The following is a 21,140-nucleotide window of genomic DNA, read 5'->3' as shown; positions in this document are numbered from 1 at the left end:
AGCACCGATCAGACCACGCCTGTCGATGGAACAGTGAAGTCACCAGTGTTCTGTAGGGGGGAGGCCAACAATGGTGGTCAACGAAGTGACTAAGGATTGATACTGTTCATCAGCGAGAGAGAAAGACTTCACACACTGCAGCATATGTTCACAAGGGTAGGACCCCAGGAAGAATAGCTTCTGCTTGGCAAAAGCTAAACGGGGATCCGAATGAACAAAAACAATCCAACATCCACACTAGCACACCACTAAGAATGCGTGCCCAATACATTGGACACTAAGATAACCTGCCTAAATGACTACCAACCCGTAGCACTGACGTCTGTAGCCATGAAGTGCTTTGAAAGGCTGGTCAAGACTCACATCAACACCATTATCCCAGAAACCCTAGACCCACTCCAATTTGCATACCGCCCCAACAGATCCACAGATGATGCCATCTCTATTGCACTCCACACTGCCCTTTCCCACCTGGACAAGAGGAACACCTACGTGAGAATGCTATTAATTGACTACAGCTCAGCGTTCAACACCATAGTGCCCTCAAAGCTCATTAATAAGCTAAGGATCCTGGGACTAAACACCTCCCTCTGCAACTGGATCCTGGACTTCCTGACGGGCCGCCCCCAGGTGGTAAGGGTAGGTAACAACACATCTGCCACACTGTTCCTCAACACAGGGGCCCCTCAGGGGTGCGTGCTCAGTCCCCTCCTGTACTCCCTGTTCACCCATGACTGCATGGCCAGGCACGACTCAAACACCATCATTAAGTTTGCTGACGACACAACAGTGGTAGGCCTGATCACCGACAACGATGAGACAGCCTATAGGGAGGAGGTCAGAGACCTGACCGTGTGGTGCCAGGACAACAACCTCTCCCTCAACGTGACCAAGACAAAGGAGATGATTGTGGACTACAGGAAAAAGAAGAGGACCGAGCACGCCCCCATTCTCATCGACGGGGCTGTAGTGGAGCAGGTTGAGAGCTTCAAGTTCCTTGGTGTCCACATCACCAACGAACTATCATGGTCCAAACACACCAAGACAGTTGTGAAGAGAGCACGACAAAGCCTATTCCCCCTCAGGAGACTGAAAAGATTTGGCATGGGTCCTCAGATCCTCAAAAAGTTATACAGCTGCACCATCGAGAGCATCCTGACTGGTTGCGTCACCGCCTGGTATGGCAACTGCTCGGCCTCCGACCGCAAGGCACTACAGAGGGTAGTGCGTACGGCCCAGTACATCACTGGGGCCAAGCTTCCTGCCATCCAGGACCACTATACCAGGCGGTGTCAGAGGAAGGCCCTCAAAATTGTCAAAGACTCCAGTCACCCTAGTCATAGACTGTTCTCTCTGCTACCGCACGGCAAGTGGTACCGGAGCGCCAAGTCTAGGTCCAAAAGGCTTCTCAACAGCTTCTACCCCCAAGCCATAAGACTCCTGAACAGCTAATCATGGCTACCCGGACTATTTGCACTGCCCCCCCCACCCCATCTTTTTACGCTGCTGCTACTCTGCTAATTATTTATGCATAGTCACTTTAACTCTACCCACATGTACATATTACCTCAACTAGCCAGTGCCCCCGCACATTGACTCTGCACCGGTACCCCCTGTATATAGCCTCACTACTGTTATTTTATTTTACTTCTGCTCTTTTTTTCTCAACACTTTTTTGTTGTTGTTGTTGTTTTCTTTTACTTTTTTATTAAAAAATAAATGCATTGTTGGTTAAGGGCTGTAAGTAAGCATTTCACGGTAATGTCTACACCTGTTGTATTCGGCGCATGTCTCAAATAAAATTTGAAGTGTGTATATTATAACAATGTTTTCAACCCTCAGACTCAGCCCTGTCTGTACCTTTAAGAGGCATGCTGCAGCACCCAGGCTGTGACTGGGGATGGAGTACAGGAGGGAGAGGAATAAGGAGGAGGAACAGAGAGGAAGTGAGGACACAGGAAACAGAGGAGATGGAACATAAAGAAGAGCAAATTGACATTCATCAAATTACAGGAGAGAGAGCGAGAGAGAGAGAGAGAGAGAGAGAGAGAGAGAGAGAGAGAGAGAGAGAGAGAGAGAGAGAGAGAGAGAGAGAGAGAGAGAGAGAGAGAGAGAGAGAGAGAGAGAGAGAGAGTCAGGTTATATGATTGTGGTAGCAGAGGTGGAGAGAGAGATAGGATAGAAGATGAGTAGACTAGACAGCATACTATGTTTATGGTAGTCCATATGAAGTGGAGACGGACGGACAGACAGGCGTCTAGTGGAGAGGAGAGGGATAGACGTGGTGAAAGACATGGGGACGGACAGACAGACGTCTAGTGTGGTCATACCTGCGTAGACAGTCTGTGAGCGTGGTGGCCCCTGAGAGGTGGCTCTCTCCATTGACCGTTGAGCCGTCTCCCCCGGGGCTGAGGGGCCAGAAGGGAGTGGACGAGCCCGGCAGGTCCAGACTGATGTCCCAGAATGGGTCTATTGTGGTGGACACACCGCTAGAGAGGGGAGGGGAGAGGCTCAATGAGATACATTGTGTGTGTATGGGTGAGTTACGAGGTAATGTGGGTTGCTAGAAAGACTGGTGTGTATGTGTGTTAGTATTCATACTCTTGGTCATATTAGTAGTCATGGGGAAAGGGTGATGGATGGTCATGGTGTGTAAGCTTTAATCCATACACTTTGTGAGTGTGTACACATACATTCTGTTCAGCCAACTGCACTGATAGGGGTCTATGGAGGGGGTTACTACTGTCTCTGTCCAATAGGGGGCTATGGAGGGGGTTACTACTGTCTCTGTCCAATAGGGGGCTATGGAGGGGGTTACTACTGTGTCTGTCCAATAGGGGGCTATGGAGGGGGTTACTACTGTGTCTGTCCAGTAGGGGGCTATGGAGGGGGTTACTACTGTGTCTGTCCAGTAGGGGGCTATGGAGGGGGTTACTACTGTCTCTGTCCAGTAGGGGGCTATGGAGGGGGTTACTACTGTCTCTGTCCAATAGGGGGCTATGGAGGGGGTTACTACTGTCTCTGTCCAATAGGGGGCTATGGAGGGGGTTACTACTGTCTCTGTCCAATAGGGGGCTATGGAGGGGGTTACTACTGTCTCTGTCCAATAGGGGGCTATGGAGGGGGTTACTACTGTCTCTGTCCAATAGGGGGCTATGGAGGGGGTTACTACTGTCTCTGTCCAATAGGGGGCTATGGAGGGGGTTACTACTGTCTCTGTCCAGTAGGGGGCTATGGAGGGGGTTACTACTGTGTCTGTCCAGTAGGGGGCTATGGAGGGGGTTACTACGGTCTCTGTCCAGTAGGGGGCTATGGAGGGGGTTACTACTGTCTCTGTCCAATAGGGGGCTATGGAGGGGGTTACTACGGTCTCTGTCCAATAGGGGGCTATGGAGGGGGTTACTACGGTCTCTGTCCAATAGGGGGCTATTCCCTGTAAGTATAATGGACCCAAGCCATGAGCACACGCTGCAAGTAGACATAGTGAAGAAGTATTATAGCTAAAGAGATAACCCTACAGTCCCTTGTATTTCAGTCAGGTATATAGGGAGCTAGCCCTACAGTCAGGTATATAGGGAGCTAGCCCTACAGTCAGGTATATTGGAGCTAGCCCTACAGTCAGGTATATTGGAGCTAGCCCTACAGTCAGGTATATAGGGAGCTAGCCCGACAGTCAGGTATATAGGGAGCTAGCCCTACAGTCAGGTATATTGGAGCTAGCCCTACAGTCAGGTATATAGGGAGCTAGCCCTACAGTCAGGTATATAGGGATCTAGCCCTACAGTCAGGTATATTGGAGCTAGCCCTACAGTCAGGTATATAGGGAGCTAGCCCTACAGTCAGGTATATAGGGAGCTAGCCCTACAGTCAGGTATATTGGAGCTAGCCCGACAGTCAGGTATATAGGGATCTAGCCCTACAGTCAGGTATATAGGGAGCTAGCCCTACAGTCAGGTATATAGGGATCTAGCCCTACAGTCAGGTATATTGGAGCTAGCCCGACAGTCAGGTATATAGGGAGCTAGCCCTACAGTCAGGTATATTGGAGCTAGCCCGACAGTCAGGTATATTGGAGCTAGCCCTACAGTCAGGTATATTGGAGCTAGCCCTACAGTCAGGTATATTGGAGCTAGCCCTACAGTCAGGTATATAGGGAGCTAGCCCTACAGTCAGGTATATTGGAGCTAGCCCTACAGTCAGGTATATAGGGAGCTAGCCCTACAGTCAGGTATTTTGGAGCTAGCCCGACAGTTAATGGGAGCTAACTTCTGTGTTGTGTTGTGTGTGGCCAGGTGTGGCTGAGCCCGGCTAGCTGTGTAGCACTGTGTAGTATGCAGTAGAGTGCAAAGAGTGCAATAGTGTGCAGTAGAGTGCACTAGAGTGCAGTGTGCTCTGTGTTAATGTGACAGGACAGCCCAGCGTCTAGAGAACCACCTCCCAACAGCAGATACACGGGGAGGGGAGGACCATGAATTAAATATGAGAGGAGTGCAGTGAAGGGGCACTTGTTGGGAGATTGAGAAAGATGAGAGCAGTGTTGGGAGATTGGGAGAAAGATGAGAGCAGTGTTGGGAGATTGGGAGAAAGATGAGAGCAGTGTTGGGAGATTGGGAAAGATGAGAGCAGTGTTGGGAGATTGGGAAAGATGAGAGCAGTGTTGGGAGATTGGGAGAAAGATGAGAGCAGTGTTGGGAGATTGGGAGAAAGATGAGAGCAGTGTTGGGAGATTGGGAGAAAGATGAGAGCAATGTTGGGAGATTGGGAGAAAGATGAGAGCAGTGTTGGGAGATTGGGAGAAAGATGAGAGCAGTGTTGGGAGATTGGGAGAAAGATGAGAGCAGTGTTGGGAGATTGGGAGAAAGATGAGAGCAGTGTTGGGAGATTGGGAAAGATGAGAGCAGTGTTGGGAGATTGGGAAAGATGAGAGCAGTGTTGGGAGATTGGGAGAAAGATGAGAGCAGTGTTGGGAGATTGGGAAAGATGAGAGCAGGTTAGAAAAGGGGAGAGAGGTGAGACTGGGGCTAGAGAGAGGGAGAGGACAGGGGGAGTGGAAGGGGGAGAACCACTGTGGCACTAGAAGAGAGTACTAAGGCAGGAAGCACTGGAAGAGGTGAGAGCAAGAGGGGAGAGAGGTAGGTGAGTGTGGGGGAGAGAGGTACGTGAGAGTGGGGGAGAGAGGTATGTGAGAGTGGGGGAGAGAGGTAGGGGAGTGTGGGGGAAAGAGAGGACAGGAGGCAGTGGGAGGTGAGTCACTCCAGACTGATAAATCCACTGTTGCAGAAGGAGAGGGTAGTGGGGTCTAGGCTGATTAATCAACCGTAGCACAAGGAGAGGGTAGTGGGGTCTAGGCTGATTAATCAACCGTAGCACAAGGAGAGGGTAGTGGGTCTAGGCTGATTAATCAACCGTAGCACAAGGAGAGGGTAGTGGGGTCTAGGCTGATTAATCAACCGTAGCACAAGGAGAGGGTAGTGGGTCTAGGCTGATTAATCAACCGTAGCACAAGGAGAGGGTAGTGGGGTCTAGGCTGATTAACCAACCGTAGCACAAGGAGAGGGTAGTGGGGTCTAGGCTGATTAATCAACCGTAGCACAAGGAGAGGGTAGTGGGTCTAGGCTGATTAATCAACCGTAGCACAAGGAGAGGGTAGTGGGGTCTAGGCTGATTAATCAACCGTAGCACAAGGAGAGGGTAATAGGGTCTAGGCTGATTAATCAACCGTAGCACAAGGAGAGGGTAGTGGGGTCTAGGCTGATTAACCAACCGTAGCACAAGGAGAGGGTAGTGGGGTCTAGGCTGATTAACCAACCGTAGCACAAGGAGAGGGTAGTGGGGTCTAGGCTGATTAATCAACCGTAGCACAAGGAGAGGGTAGTGGGTCTAGGCTGATTAATCAACTGTAGCACAAGGAGAGGGTAGTGGGGTCTAGGCTGATTAATCAACCGTAGCACAAGGAGAGGGTAGTGGGGTCTAGGCTGATTAATCAACCGTAGCACAAGGAGAGGGTAATAGGGTCTAGGCTGATTAATCAACCGTAGCACAAGGAGAGGGTAGTGGGGTCTAGGCTGATTAACCAACCGTAGCACAAGGAGAGGGTAGTGGGGTCTAGGCTGATTAACCAACCGTAGCACAAGGAGAGGGTAGTGGGCACTGGGAGAATGGGAGTGTAGGGGAGAAAGGATGGAGGGAGGGAAGGAGGGAGTAAGGTAATAGGAAGGAATCTGATATCAGAGGGAGAAGGGCAAGGGAGGGTAGAGCAGGGGAGAAAGGAGGGAGGAGGGGGTAAGAGGGAGGAGGAGGATGGGAGGAGGAGGATGGGAGGTGAGAGCAGAGGAGAAGAGCAGAGGAGGAGGATAGGAGGTGAGAGCAGAGGAAAAGAGGGGGGAGGAGGATGGGAGGAGGAGGATGGGAGGTGAGAGCAGAGGAGAAGAGGGAGGAGGAGGATGGGAGGTGAGAGAGCAGAGGAGAAGAGGGAGGAGGAGGATGGGAGGTGAGAGCATAGGAGAAGAGGGAGGAGGAGGATGGGAGGTGAGAGCAGAGGAGAAGAGGGAGGAGGAGGACGGGAGGTGAGAGCATAGGAGAAGAGGGAGGAGGAGGACGGGAGGTGAGAGCATAGGAGAAGAGGGAGGAGGATGGGAGGTGAGAGCAGAGGAGAAGAGGGAGGAGGATGGGAGGTGAGAGCAGAGGAGAAGAGGGAGGAGGAGGATGGGAGGTGAGAGAGCAGAGGAGAAGAGGGAGGAGGATGGGAGGTGAGAGCAGAGGAGAAGAGGGAGGAGGAGGATGGGAGGTGAGAGCAGAGGAAAAGAGCAGAGGAGGAGGATGGGAGGTGAGAGAGCAGAGGAAAGTTCTTGCCTCCTGGCGATGTCAGATGTCAAAATGTCAAATGTGAGTCTTTTAGCAGTCTTGACACATACAACCTTTTCCTTCTTCCACACACAGTCTTGTACAGCTAACCTTGTGGGGACACACAATTCAAAATCCTATTTTCCCTAACCCCTAACCCATACTTTTTCCTTAACCCTAACCTAGAAACCTAACCTTAACCCTAATTCTAACCTTAACCCCCTAGAAATAGCATTTGACCTTGTGGGGACCAACAAAATGTCCCCAAATGTTTGTTTGTTTAAACCCGTCCACACACACAGGGGATGTTGGCTAGTGGAAAGAAGATGAGGCGCTCGCACACACACACTTACTGGCAGACTTGACAGGTGACATCTGATTGGAGGCCGCCGGTGAAAATTTGGTCAATGATGCAGCTACAGTGGTTCGGATTGTTGGCCTTCTTCCCGTTGTCATCTCCTAGGTAACCAACAGAACACAGATAGAGAGCGAGCACACAACTCTCTCTCCCTCCCTCCCTCCCTCTCTCCCTCCCTCTCTCTCTCCCTCTCTCCCTCCCTCTCTCCCTCCCTCTCTCCCTCCCTCTCTCCCTCCCTCTCTCCCTCCCTCTCTCCCTCCTGCAGTGAAGCATGTCTAGCACCTCTAAACTCCCTCTACCTTACTGCAAATCAGAGGCCTCCTTACTGCCGGGACCCTCTCTATGTCTGAGTCAGACCTGTCTGTGTCATTGCGGTGCAGTGGGGCACATTGTCATTCCCCCCACAATGCTCTCTGTCCCTTCGGTGCGCGGCATTGTCACTTTCCCTTCACTCAATCCCTTCAGTACATTTCCACTGGTGCTGAGTGCCGACAACACACTGCATTATGGGTAGATTTGACACAGAAGTGTCTCCTCGGCAAAAGTGGCGTTTCGATTGACACAACTGAGGATTCAGCGCATGCAGAATTTACGCAGGCAGACAGACGTGACAAATCTGTTCTCTCTTATAACCTATTTCAACTGTAGGCTAACTGATAATATTCCGTTTTAAACCAGACAATGACATTGTAGATCTCATACATTTATCATACATCTTTTCTTGACGAAAACCACTTTGGTCTCTGATCCGCAAGAAGAATCAGAACATCTCTCTTCGGTTACAATACACTCACACTGTCTGTACTGCAATGAGTGCAGTTACACTGAAGAGATACAATATATCTCAACTGCCACTTCTCTTTAACAATACTACAGTATTATACTGTATTTATGAGTAAGTTATTAAGTGAAACTTTACTCCAGTATTTAAGAAATAAGTCAGGAGGGCGATACTTACGGGTGGTGTCTCCTTTGCAGTGCCGGTGCAGCACGTCCAGCGCTGCGATGAGGAACTCGTGGGCATCCTGTTGCTCGTAGCCCGCTAGGTGACGTGCGTGAGTCCACACCAGGTGCAGCAGCCGGAAGGGAATGTGGGGCCAACGGTGGCCCGAGTAGAACTGTGGAGAGAAAGTAGGTTAGTGGGAGAACAGGGATTTAACATCTGGCAGCCATGTTGTTAAATTTACCTACACTCTACTTGTATCTTCACTGAAAGGGAAAAGTGCCCGTTTTTCTTTGTATAGCTGACACATTAGCACAGGGATTCCCAAACTTTTTTGGGCCCACGACCCCATTTTGATATCCAAAACATTTAGCAACCCCACCATGTAAAAAAGGTGTTGTATGTCAATTGCCAATGTTTACTTTTCTTCAATTGGAGCTATGACAGTCTATTGCAAATCAGTTTTACAGTACTTTTGACAGTATTTATAGCCGAAGGAAGTAGTTTGAAGTGACTGAAATGCATCAGAAAGGTATTGGGAAGTTCAGAAGATCATCAGGCAATAATTGTGTATGATCTTCTCTGTAGAAAATAACATATTTGATGATGTTCTTTTCCCCCCAGTTTGATTTAGTGCCTGGTCTTGTCCAATCTGTTTAATTGAGTCCTGTGCGGCTTGTGGGCATTCATTGTAAAGTGAAACAGAAGACACACAAGTGTTCCTGAAAGTCTTATCTTTCAGCGATGGGGTCATACTACTTTGTAGCTTAAACCGTTCAAAAGATACTCACATTTGTAGGAAGAAAACAGAAAACGCTCTTTACTACAACCGCATCTAGCGGATACTAGAGGTTACTGACATAACCCCGGTTCTATGGACCAAGCAGTTAAAAAATAATAATAATAATCAGGCGACACCACATGGGAAACACTGCCTTACCACTACATGAGCCCATCGACATAACTTACTAACCTGACTTGAATCAATTTCTCCAAGCATCTAATATTAGTGTTAGCAAATGCTAGCATCCACTAGCAAATGCTAGTGATTGTTAGCAAACGTTGGTACCTATTAGCAAATGCTAGTAACTGTTAGCAAAAGCTATTATCTGTAAAAAAAAGTATTTGCTAGAACCTGTTAGCAAATGCTATTATATGTTAGTGAATGCTAGTCACTGAACTTCCAGAGAGAGAGTGTGTGTGAAACCAGACTGCTGAATCTCCAGGTTGCTATGGGGATTGGATGACTGACAGTCTAGGTCAGGGTGTGAGATGGAGAGAACATTTTACATTTTAGTCATTTAGCAGACGCTCTTATCCAGAGCGACTTACAGTTAGTGCATACATTATATATATTTTTTCATACCCCCTGTGGGAATCGAACCCACAACCCTGGCGTTGCAAACGCCATGCTCTATCAACTGAGCTACATCCCTGCCGGGCATTCCCTCCCCTACCCTGGACGACGCTGGGCCAATTGCGCGCCGCCCCATGGGAACACCACCATAATGAAAAGAGTGCTCTGCTTGAATGCAGAAGCAAGCCTATTACAGTACACACACACCTTTAATCTCCTGACTCACGCACACACAAATAAGCTTATATCTTGTATCTTACAGGCTCTTTGGTCCTGCGCTGCGGTTTGAAGCAGGCTGACAAACCAAAGAGTCTATAAAAAGAAGGGAGACGGGGAGGGGTTGTTCAAAGACCATCGCCTCCCTGGCTGAGAGGAGCTATGTGTGGGTACAGACTCAGAGGAACAGACCCGCTTTCCTGGTACTGATGATGGTGCTGCATGCGCCAAGTTCAAAGGAGAGGAGGAACGCGTGGAGCAGGAACGAGCATCGTGATTGGGAGAGAGGGAAGAGAAGTGTGTGCGCGCGTGTGCGTGCGTCTGGCTCTAAGGGACAAGAACAGAGCAAGAGGGACTGAGATATGCGCTCTAGCTGAATAGTTATAAGCAAGCACAAACAGTTTGTTCTGAAACTTTTATTGTAGTTCCATTGTAGCATGACAAGTATTCTCCAAGGGTATGCTTTTAACTTTCCTCCTTGGTTTACTCTAGACACTAGTTGATTCACGCTGTCACATCTGAACACTAAACGGTTGCTCCCCCATGTGATGAAGGTGAATGGTTGCTCCCTCCCTTTGTTCTAGCTGAACGGATCAGCCCACTGAGGCCTCCCGGGGAACACCTTCGTAATATTGAGTTGCATCCCCCTTTTGACCTCAGAGCAGCCTCAATTCATCGGGGCATGGACTCTACAAGGTGTCGAAAGCGTTCTACAGGGATGCTGGCCCATGTTGACTCCAATGCGTCCCACAGTTGTGTCAAGTTGGCTGGATGTCCTTTGGGTGGTGGACCATTCATGATACACATGGGAAACTGTTGAGCGTGAAAAACCCAGCAGCGTTGCAGTTCTTGACACAAACCGGTGTGCCTGGCACCTACTACCATACCATGTTCAAAGGCACTTAAATATACACTGAATGGCACACATACAAAATCCATGCCTCAATTGTCTCTAGGCTTAAACATCCTTCTTTAACCTGTCTCCTCCCCTTCATCTACATGATTGAAGTGGATTTAACAAGTGACGTCAATAAGGGATCATAGCTTTCACCTGGTCAGTCTATGTCAGTGGTTACCAACTCCAGTCCCCCCAACAGTACACATTTTTATTGTAGCCCCAGACAAGCACACCTGATTCAACTTGTCAACTAATCATCAGGCCCTCAATGAGTTGAATCAGGTGTTTTTTTTCCGGGGCTACAACAAACATTTGTGCTGTCGGGGGTACTGGGGGACTGGAGTTGGTAACCACTGACATAGACTGACCAGGTGAATCCAGGTGAAAGTTATGATCCCTTATTGATGTCACTTGTTAAATCCACTTCAATCAGTGTAGATGAAGGGGAGGAGACTGTTCAAATATTAATTTTCAAGCCTTGTCTATGTCATGGAAAGAGCAGGTGTAATGTTTTTTACACTCAGTGTATATATACACACCAGAGAGTGAGAGGGTGTGAGGAGGAGGAGGAGGAAGAGGAGCAGACAGACATATGTAATGTTCAGGGGGCATTGAGTCTATTAGATGTAATCTAACCCACTGACTGTACTAAAGACATTCAGAACTGGTAGTGAACGATTGGTAAGGAGGCTAGCATTTAGAGATAAGTATGGAGACACACACTGAGACACATACACACAGAGACCGACAGACAAAGACAGACACCCTCCCCCGCACCCATCCCCTCACACACAGACTGGTGAGCGGAGTTGATATAAAATGCCAAATACTGTAGCTCTATAATACGGCAGGGCATTCTTGTTGAACTCAGTTCATTCCACTCAGACAGAGTTGTTTCTCTCCAGCTCCACAAAGCAGTGATCCAGGCAGTGACTCCCCTCTGCAGTCGGTCTGTTAGTCTGTGAGAACATTCTGTTTTGATGTGGTTAGTCATTCCATTTCTATGTCTGACTGGCTGTAATTCTATCTCATATGTTTTCCTTTGGCCTCACAAACCCTTAGAAGACTGCATTTGACCGCCCTAGGGTTGCAACATTCCAGTCTTTCCCAGAAATCCCAGTTGGAGGACTCCCTCCCTGATTATTCCCTCCTGATTCTCCAACAACAAACATTTCTGAAAAACCTGGGAAATTTGACAGAATTTAGCTAATTGCAACCCTACCCCCCCTAGCTCCGGCCTTACCTCCTGAAAGAGTTGTGACATCTCACACACCAGACAGGAGTTGGACTGCATCTCACACTTGTGCCTGTCGGACAGGAAGAAGTCCCGCAGCAGGGGTGTGTGGGTGAGGGCCTGGACGATGCAGTTCATGAAGCACGTGTTGCCCAGGTTGATCAACCCTCGTAAACCTGCCGGGGGGGGGGGGGGGGGGGTTAGAGAGAGAGGGGGGGGGTTAGAGAGAGAGGAAAAAGTCGGCCTATCTTCGGGACAAACAATCAAGATGGGTACAGTTATAGGTGCATTCTCCTGCAACAGAGAGAGGAGTACATTAAGGTCTAACATTGCCATCTCCTGTAAAGGAAGCTTTAATTTTATTTATTTATTTGACAGGGACAATGAAAAATAATAAACAGTTCTGTAAATGTGCTAAATTTCACCATGGTTTGGGCTAGTGTAATGTAGCCATGGTTTGGGCTAGTGCAATGTAGCCATGGTTTGGGCAGTGCAGACGAAAGCTGTAAGCGGTGGTCCACCACGAAGGCCTGTGTGAACAGAACAGGTGAGGCCCAGCGTGGAGCCTGGGACTCGTCCAGCCTGTTTGGCCCAGGAATAGAGCTCTCGGCTGGTGGTTAAACTCTCCAGACTCGACCCACTCCACACCCAACACCACAAGGCCCTGAGACAGCTGGTAGGACTCTCTACGAGTGTTTCATTACAGCGAGCGGGAGTGAGAAAGAGAGAGGAGGAGTGAGACTGAATGAACTCAAGAAAATCAAGATATATAACTGCAGAGGGAGGACAGAGAGAGAGGACAGAGAGAGGACAGAGAGAGAGGACAGAGAGAAGAAAAGAGATCTAGAAAGAGAAGAGGAGGAAGAATGAAACAGAGATAGGCCTAAATAGGTTTGAATCTACAAAGAGTGTGAGAAACAGAGAGCGACAGACTGAGAAAGGAAGCGAGAGAGAAAAAGAGAGAGAGAAGGGAAGACCACCCTGTTGTGTGAACTTGTCATTGAAGAAGGAACAGCGCATTCTCTCTCTCCCTCTCTCCCTGGGCTACTGCCTGCTAACCTGTGGTGTTAATCACTCCAGCTGACCTTTCAGGCCCAACTTAAAACACATGAGTAACCCTGGACTATACAGACAACACCACAGACACAGTCTCTGTCCCTTACACACACACACACACACACACACACACACACACACACAGCTGTACACACACAGCTGTCTGGGTGATGAAATCGACCATGCTACCATGCTAGCACTTCATAAGGACGTGCGGACAGCGGACCAGCCTATATCCCACCAATGGTGCAGTTTGTAGTGATTTTCCTTCGCTTTGGATTGTGCCGTAGTAATTCCAGCTCTCGCTTCGTAGGCTCCCACGTCGAGTATTTCTCCCCTACACCTGGTCACAAAGACAGAGACATCGTTGAGACATTGACGAAAACAACAATATTTTCAACCTGAACCTTGATGAAGGTAGCCTGTTCCCAGATCTGTTTGCCAACTCTTCCGGTCACTGGTGTGACAACTACCATAGGAGTTGCCAGGACAGCACAAACAGATCTGGGACCAGGCTATGATGAAGGTCTATTGCAGGGATCATCAACTAGATACGGCCCGTGGGCCAATTTTGTCTTGAATGGATAGTTGGGGGGCCGGTCATAATTACAAATAATTAGTAGACTGCAAACTGACCCGCAAGAGGCCCAAACAGATATAATATTTGACTAAAACAACCATTTCAAACCTTGAACATCTGTATACGATCATATGTCTATTATGAGTTGTAACACTTGAGAAATCCATTGGAGCTGATTTGCTGGTGTTTTTACAGTAATTTATGTGCAACAATATATTTTTTATAATAACTTATTTTATTTGTATTTTTTATTTTGGGGGCCAAATAACACCACCCACGGGCCACCAGTTGGGAAACCCTGGTCTATCGAGACCAAAACATTGGTACAAAGATCCATTAAATCTGTGAGCATGAAGACAACCAGTGTGCTGGAGTTTCTTTTCAAACCTGAACCTAAGGAAAGTCCCTTTCTGTGAGCTTGTATGGCCTACCACACGTTTGTTGCTCCTAGACATTTCCACTTCACAATAACAGCACTTACAGTTGACTGGGGCAGCTCTAGCAGGTCAGAAATTTGACAAACTGACTTGTTGGAAAGGTGGCATCCTATGACAGTGCCACAATGAAAGTCACTGAGCTCTTCAGTAAGGCCATTCTACTGCCAATGTTTGTTAATGGAGATTGCATGGCTGTGTGCTCAATTCTATACACCTGTCAGCAACGACTGTGGTTGAAATAGCCCGAATCCACTAATTTGAAGGGGTGTCCACATACTTTTATGTACATAGTGTATGTGAATGCAGCTGCCACTAATTTAAAATCACTAAATGCAGTTTATCATAGCTCCCCACATTGTGATCTGTAATCAGAAAGTGGTTAAATAAATAAAGGTAAAAATACATGAAGGAATATAAATCAATTTGACTTTTTGGTGGACTAGAGATAATGGAAAAATAGACACAGAAAAGTAGTGTTGCCTGAGTTGCTGGAGACCAACAACACCGTACCTTGCAATTTCCAGGCTTTCCTCTGTTCTTCTTTGGCAATCTGTTCCATCTCTTTGTCGTATATGTAGTCTTGACACACAAAACAATATATTCCACCATATAATAAGTCTATTGCTGAAAGAAAGAAAGAAAGAAAGAAAGAAAGAAAGAAAGAAAGAAAGAAAGAAAGAAAGAAAGAAAGAAAGAAAGAAAGAAAGAAAGAAAGAAAGAAAGAAAGAAAGAAAGAAAGAAAGAAAGAAAGAAAGAAAGAAAGAAAGAAAGAAAGAAAAGAAAGAAAGAAAGAAAGAAAGAAAGAAAGAAAGAAAGAAAGAAAGAAAGAAAGAAGAAGAAAGAAAGAAAGAAAGAAAGAAAGAAAGAAAGAAAGAAAGAAAGAAAGAAAGAAAGAAAGAAAAGAAGAAAGAAAGAAAAGAAGAAAGAAAGAAGAAAGAATACACAATAATTAGAAATAGATATTTCCTACAGAACAATAGCTTCTGTTTATTTAACGTCTAACCTCGTCATTGATGTGGCCAGTGTGAAGACAAGCACTTTCTCTGTGTGTGTCTTCCACTACTCTCAGCTCTATTGATTTGAGCTTTGTGTCGTTCCATCTTATTGCCGCTTGCATTGGGGAATTAGAGAACTATCACATAGGGAAGGTGTGTGTGTGTGTGTGTCACAGAGTATGTTTTTTTGTGGGACTGTGTGTGTCTTTCACATCTAACCCCCCTGCTCTTTCCACTAGCCTATGTTCTCCAACACCATGGTAACAATACCTGGGTTCTTCTGTTGCCGTGACAACCTATTTATTCATAGGTTGCACCAAGTCACTTGGTCGCATCATGCCATTGTTATGAACGTTCTCAAGCCGTGGTGATAAGCCCAGTCATTCTGGACGGACGCTGACTACTATTTCTTCTAAATTACACTATAGTGACTGGAAATACGATGACATTGCAAAAGTAGTCAAATATTTAGTAGGAAACAACTTTGCCAGCATTATCTTGTCATCAAATTTACTTTAGACAGATGGCAACGTTGTCATTAGCTAGCAAAGTTTGTCAAAACAACTAGCAACGATAACATTAGCTTGCTAAAATCCTGTGGCCTCCCCTCAATCTTAGCTAGCTAGCTAACATTATACTGCATCTAAAGTCAATCTGGTAACATCAAAATAATGACAAAAGGTTTTCTTACTAACTATTTGCCTCATTTTGAATGTCATAGTATTTCCAAGCCACTGTAATGCACTTTTGATGAAATCGTCATCACCGCTCATTAATGATGCATTGAGAAGAATGCTCAGCCGGGCATCAGATCAAAACAAACGTTCAAAACAATATTGTGACGAAACATGCAACTCATGAATAGCCAAATAGGACCACTTGCACATTTGGATACTAAAAGGTTTGCCTTGTAACTAGGAGAGGATCCAGGAGAGTGAATGATATGTCTAACTTCAATTGAAAAGGGACAATTTGGATTGGCCTAAAAATCTATACAGAAAATGTGAATGGAGCGTGTTTGTTTGTGCGCGTTCATCTCATCTCATGGTGTGCGTTATCCATAAGATGAGAGAGGAGCTAGCTAGAAGAAGCTCATCATCTCTGTGTCCAATGGCAACAGGCATGCACTGAGAAAGCCCTTGGACTGATGCAGTAACCATGGAACCAGAGAGAAGGAGAGAAAGAGTTCTGTGTACATCACACAGAGGAAGTTAAAAATAAACCTGACAAACAGAAGGAGAGGGGGATGATGAAGGAAGTGAAGGAATGGTGCAATGGCACAGTAAATATGTGTGTGTGCTCCTGTGGAAAGGCCTAACCTAATGAACACTGTAGCGGTACTCTGGGGGGCTGAGGGGCAGATAGGAGTGGGGCTTGATGACAGGAGCGACCGACACGGCTCAGTGTATGTGTCAGAGGGTGTGTGTGTATAGGTCTCCCAGTGGTCTAAGGCGCTGCCACTAGAGATCCTGGTTCGAATCCAGGCTCTGTCGTAGCCGGCCGCGACCGGGAGACCCATGGGGCGGCGCACAATTGGCCCAGCGTCGTCCAGGGTAGGGGAGGGAAAGGCCGGCAGGGATATAGCTCAGTTAGTAGAGCATGGTCTTTGCAACGCCAGAGTTGTGGGTTCGATTCCCACGGGGGGGCCAGTATGAAAAAAATAAAAAATAATGTATGCACTCACTAACTGTAAGTCGCTCTGGATAAGAGCGTCTGCTAAAATGACTAAAATGTAAATGTAAAATGTATAGATCAAAACCTTACTGTGAACCCCCCCAGAATGACCTTCTAACCCCCATCACACCCAAATGGCACCCTATTCCCTTCACAGTGCACTACTTTTTACCAGAGCCCTGTGGGCCCTGCTCAAATGTAGTGCACTAAATAGAAAATATTATACTTTGATAATTAGCATGTAAGAATCACAGGGTCATCCCTATTCTATGTGGTTCAGGACTAAACATGTATAGCCCTCCCACAGAGCTGACTTGGGAACAGTGAGGCTTAGAGAATGACATGTGTCTGGCTAAGACTAAGCACTGGCTCCCAGTAGATTGTTAATGCTACTGGGAAAGATGGGTTCTGCTCAATGTCTCAGAAAAGGATAGTTCTCTCAGGCAGAGAGAGGCCTGAATCTGCCTGTGTATTTTGGTGTGTGTGTATGTTTGTGTGTGTGTATGTTTGTGTGTGTGTATGTTTGTGTGTGTGTGTGTGTGTGTGTGTGTGTGTGTGTGTGTGTGTGTGTGTGTGTGTGTGTGTGAGGCAGTGTGCTAGTCTAGTGGACATGACAACATAAGCTAGCACGTGCACATCTTACCTAGGTTGTGCCGTTTGTTTTTGGCGTGCTCGTGGATGTGTTTCTTGGTGAAGCAGCCAAAGAAGACACAGGACAGGCAGGAGTGGAGCCGGTTCAGGTGGGCACCGCACATGTGACAGATACACGCCTTGGCCTGCAGGGGGCGAGAGGGACAGCGAGACAGAGAGAGGAGAGCGAGAGAAGGGAAAGAGAGGGAGGGAGAGAGAAGGGATGAGAGTCAGAATAATAAGGGAATATACATCGACATCTTCTGAGCATTGAGAGGCAGATGGAAACCTAGACAGAGAGGGAGGCTGGCGTAAAGAGATCTCCCTGCTGGCTTGGGCAGACACACACACACAGTCATGTTCTTATTTTATTTTTTATTTTTTCACCTTTATTTAACAAGGTAAGCCAGTTGAGAACAAGTTCTCATTTACAACGTCGACCTGGCCAAGATAAAGCATAGTAGTGCGATAAAAACAACAACACAGAGTTACATATGAGGTAAAAAAACATAAAGTAAATAAATACAACAGAAAATATATATACAGTGTGTGCAAATGTAGCAAGTTATAGAGGTAAGGCAATAAATAGGCTATAGTGCAAAATAATTACAATTAGTATTAACACTGTTATGCTAGATGTGCAAGAGATTATGTGCAAATTGAGATACTGGGGTGCAAAAGAGCAAAATAAATAACAACATAGGGATGAGGTAGTTGGGTGGGCTAATTTCAGATGGGCTGTGTACAGGTGCAGTGATCGGTAAGGTGCTCTGACAACTGATGCTTAAAGTTAGTGCGGGAGAAGAGTCTCCAGCTTCAGAGATTTTTGCAATTTGTTCCAGTCATTGGCAGCAGAGAACTGGAAGGAATGGCGGCCAAAGGAGGTGTTGGCTTTGGGAATGACCAGTGAGATATACCTGCTGGAGCGCAGACTACGGGTGTGTGCTGCTATGGTGACCAATGAGCTAAGATAAGGCGGGGATTTGGCTAGCAGTGATTTATAGATGGCCTGGAGCCAGTGGGTTTGACGACGAACATGTAGTGAGGACCAGCCAACAAGAGCGTACAGGTCACAGTGGTGGGTAGTGTATGGGGCTTTGGAGACAAAACGGATGGCACTGTGATAAACTACATCCAATTTGCTGAGTAGAGTGTTGGAGGCTATTTTGTAAATGACATCGCCGAAGTCAAGGATCGGTTGGATAGTCAGTTTTACGAGGGCATGTTTGGCAGCATGAGTGAAGGAGGCTTTGTTGCGAAATAGGAAGCCGATTCTAGATTTAACTTTGGATTGGAGATTCTTAATGTGAGTCTGGAAGGAGAGTTTACAGTCTAACCAGACACCTAGGTATTTGTAGTTGTCCACATACTCTAGGTCAGACCCGTCGAGAGTGGTGATTCTAGTCGGGTGGGCGGGTGCCAGCAGTGTTCGATTGAAGAGCATGCATTTAGTTTTACTAGTGTTTAAGAGCAGTTGGAGGCTACTGAAGGAGTGTTGTATGGCATTGAAGCTCGTTTGGAGGTTTGTTAACACAGTGTCCAATGAAAGGCCAGATGCATACAAAATGGTGTCGTCTGCGTAGAGGTGGATCTGAGAGTCACCAGCAGCAAGAGCGACATCATTGATATACACGGAGAAAAGAGTCGGCCCAAGAATTGAACCCTGTGGCACCCCCATAGAGACTGCCATAGGTCCAGACAACAGGCCCTCCGATTTGACACACTGAACTCTATCTGAGAAGTAGTTGGTGAAACAGGCGAGGCAGTCATTTGAGAAACCAAGGCTATTTAGTCTGCCAATAAGAATGCGGTTGTTGACAGAGTCAATGTTATAGTTGGGGATGGAAATTTCAGAATTTTTGGTGGCCTTCCTAAGCCAGGATTCAGACACTGCTAGAACATCAGGGTTGGCGGAGTGTGCTAACGCAGGGAATAACTCAAACTTAGGAAGTAGACTTCTGATATTTACATGCAGGAAACCAAGGCTTTTGCGATTACAGAAGTCAGCAAATGATAGCGCCTGGGGAGTAGGAGTGATACTGAGGGCTGCAGGGCCTGGGTTAGCCTCTACATCACCGGAGGAACAGAGGAGGACTAGAATAAGGATACGGCTAAAGGCTTTAAGAATTGGTATTCTAGTGCGTTGGGTACATAGAATAAAGGGGGCAGATTTCCGGGCGTTGTAGAAAAGATTCAGGGCATTATGTACAGACAACGATATGGAAGGATATGAGTAAAGTGGAGGTAAACCTAAGCGTTGGGTAACAATGAAAGAGATAGCATCACTGGAGGCACCAATTGAGTCGGTCTCCGCGTGTATGGGGGGTGGGACAAATGAGATATCTAAGGCAGGTTTAGCTGGGCTGGGGGATCTACAGTGAAATAGTACAATTAGAAATAACCGAAACAACAATAAGCTAACCATATTGAGATGGGAGAGAGGCATAAAGCAATCACAGTGTAATTTGAGAGAGCTAAGACAACAGCTGGTAATGACGACACAGTTTGGGCTGAGGCTAAACATAAACAGGATGCGGTACCGTAAAAAGGAACAGTACAGCAGACATCAGCTGTATAGCTGAGTTATCATAAGGTCCGGTGAACAGCAATAGGATAGTTCGGGGGCTGCTAAAGCACTAGCGAGCAAGAGGCCACGGCTAGCATGTGCTAGCGGGCCGGGGCTAGCAGATGGAATCTTCGTGGTCGACGTGGTAACGGGAAGCATGTTGTAATCACATCAGACGATTTCGTCGGCAGACCAAACGTGCAGGATCGGCGGGGCTCCGTGTCAACACTAGGTGGTCCCGTCCGGTTGACGTAGAGGTAGATAGCCGGGAGATGGGCCTAGCTCAGGATGATTAGCCAGACCACAACGTCCATTTTGTTGCAGCTAGCTGGTAGCGATGAATCCGGAGTTAAAGGTCCAGTGATTCAGTGATTCCGGCAGAAAAACTGATATGTTCTGGGTCGATAACGCGCTGTGCAGACAGTGCAGACTGGCCGAATAATAGTCCAGACTAGAGCTGGCTGGTGGGTGGTGCAGGCCACGGACAATGGTGAAAAACCGCTAACGGTAGCTGATAGCAAGTAGCTAGTTAGCTGGCTACTCCCGTCCGGTAGACCTAGAGGTAGATATGAGCCTGGCTCTAGGCTAGCTCGAGGCTAACTGGTGCTTGCATCGGGGGCAGTGGTGATTAGCCAGACAGCAACATCCATTCGGTTGCGGCTGGCTAGTTGCGATCCGGTGATTAATGTCCAGTGATTAAATTATTCCCGCAGAAAATCCAATGTTCTGGGTGAAATACCGCTAACTGTGGCTAATAGCAAGTAGCTAGTTAGCTGGCTAGCTAGTTTCAACTGGAGATTCTAGATAAAAGGTAAGTCAATAATAGAATCCGTTCCACATTGAGTGAGGCGGGTTGCAGGAAAGTATATTTTGTAGAAGAATGAAAAGTCTGATAGGGAAATATGTACGAAAAATACAAAAAAAACAGGGTATTTACAGGCTATTTACAGACACACGACAAAAACAGGACTGCACTACTACGCCATCTGTGATCAGATCGTTTAGGAGGAACACTGAGGCTGCGTTCCAACATAGGCTGCGTCCCACTGTTCCCTACATAGGGCTCTGGTCAAAAGTAGTGCACTATCAAAATGTAGAAAATAAGGTGTAATTTGGGACACAGGCTTGCACTCTTCAATAAATATTGAGATGAAGTAGGGCTGTGGTGGTCATGACATTGTCAGCCAGTGATTGTAATGCAAATAACTGCCGGTCTCACGGTAATTGACTGTTTATTAACACATTTAGCATCTCCTGGCTTCCACGCATAGCCTACAAGCCACTGATGAGGACCTTGGGAACATCTACATTTAAAAAAATGTTTAATTAATCAATTTAATATAGCCTACACCA

At 47.0% G+C, this 21,140-nt stretch overlaps 1 protein-coding gene across 1 annotated transcript in view; it reads right to left on the bottom strand.

The window, feature by feature from the left end:
- Positions 1-21,140, bottom strand: part of LOC311103752 (ubiquitin carboxyl-terminal hydrolase 22-like) — a 58,631-nt gene that overhangs the window by 12,402 nt on the left and 25,089 nt on the right. Inside the window, exons 2-8 of the mRNA XM_084145394.1 lie at positions 17,235-17,367; positions 14,433-14,546; positions 13,147-13,248; positions 11,859-12,025; positions 8,160-8,319; positions 7,197-7,302; positions 2,331-2,489 (exon numbers count right to left, since the gene is read on the bottom strand). Coding sequence (XP_084001520.1) covers positions 2,331-2,489; positions 7,197-7,302; positions 8,160-8,319; positions 11,859-12,025; positions 13,147-13,248; positions 14,433-14,546; positions 17,235-17,367 — 941 coding nt within the window. The remainder of the gene's footprint in view (positions 1-2,330; positions 2,490-7,196; positions 7,303-8,159; positions 8,320-11,858; positions 12,026-13,146; positions 13,249-14,432; positions 14,547-17,234; positions 17,368-21,140) is intronic.

The sequence above is a fragment of the Coregonus lavaretus genome (assembly GCF_964263955.1).
Source record: "Coregonus lavaretus genome assembly, chromosome: 28".
Lineage (NCBI taxonomy): Eukaryota > Metazoa > Chordata > Actinopteri > Salmoniformes > Salmonidae > Coregonus > Coregonus lavaretus.
This window is presented reverse-complemented; position numbering and strand designations above follow the sequence as displayed.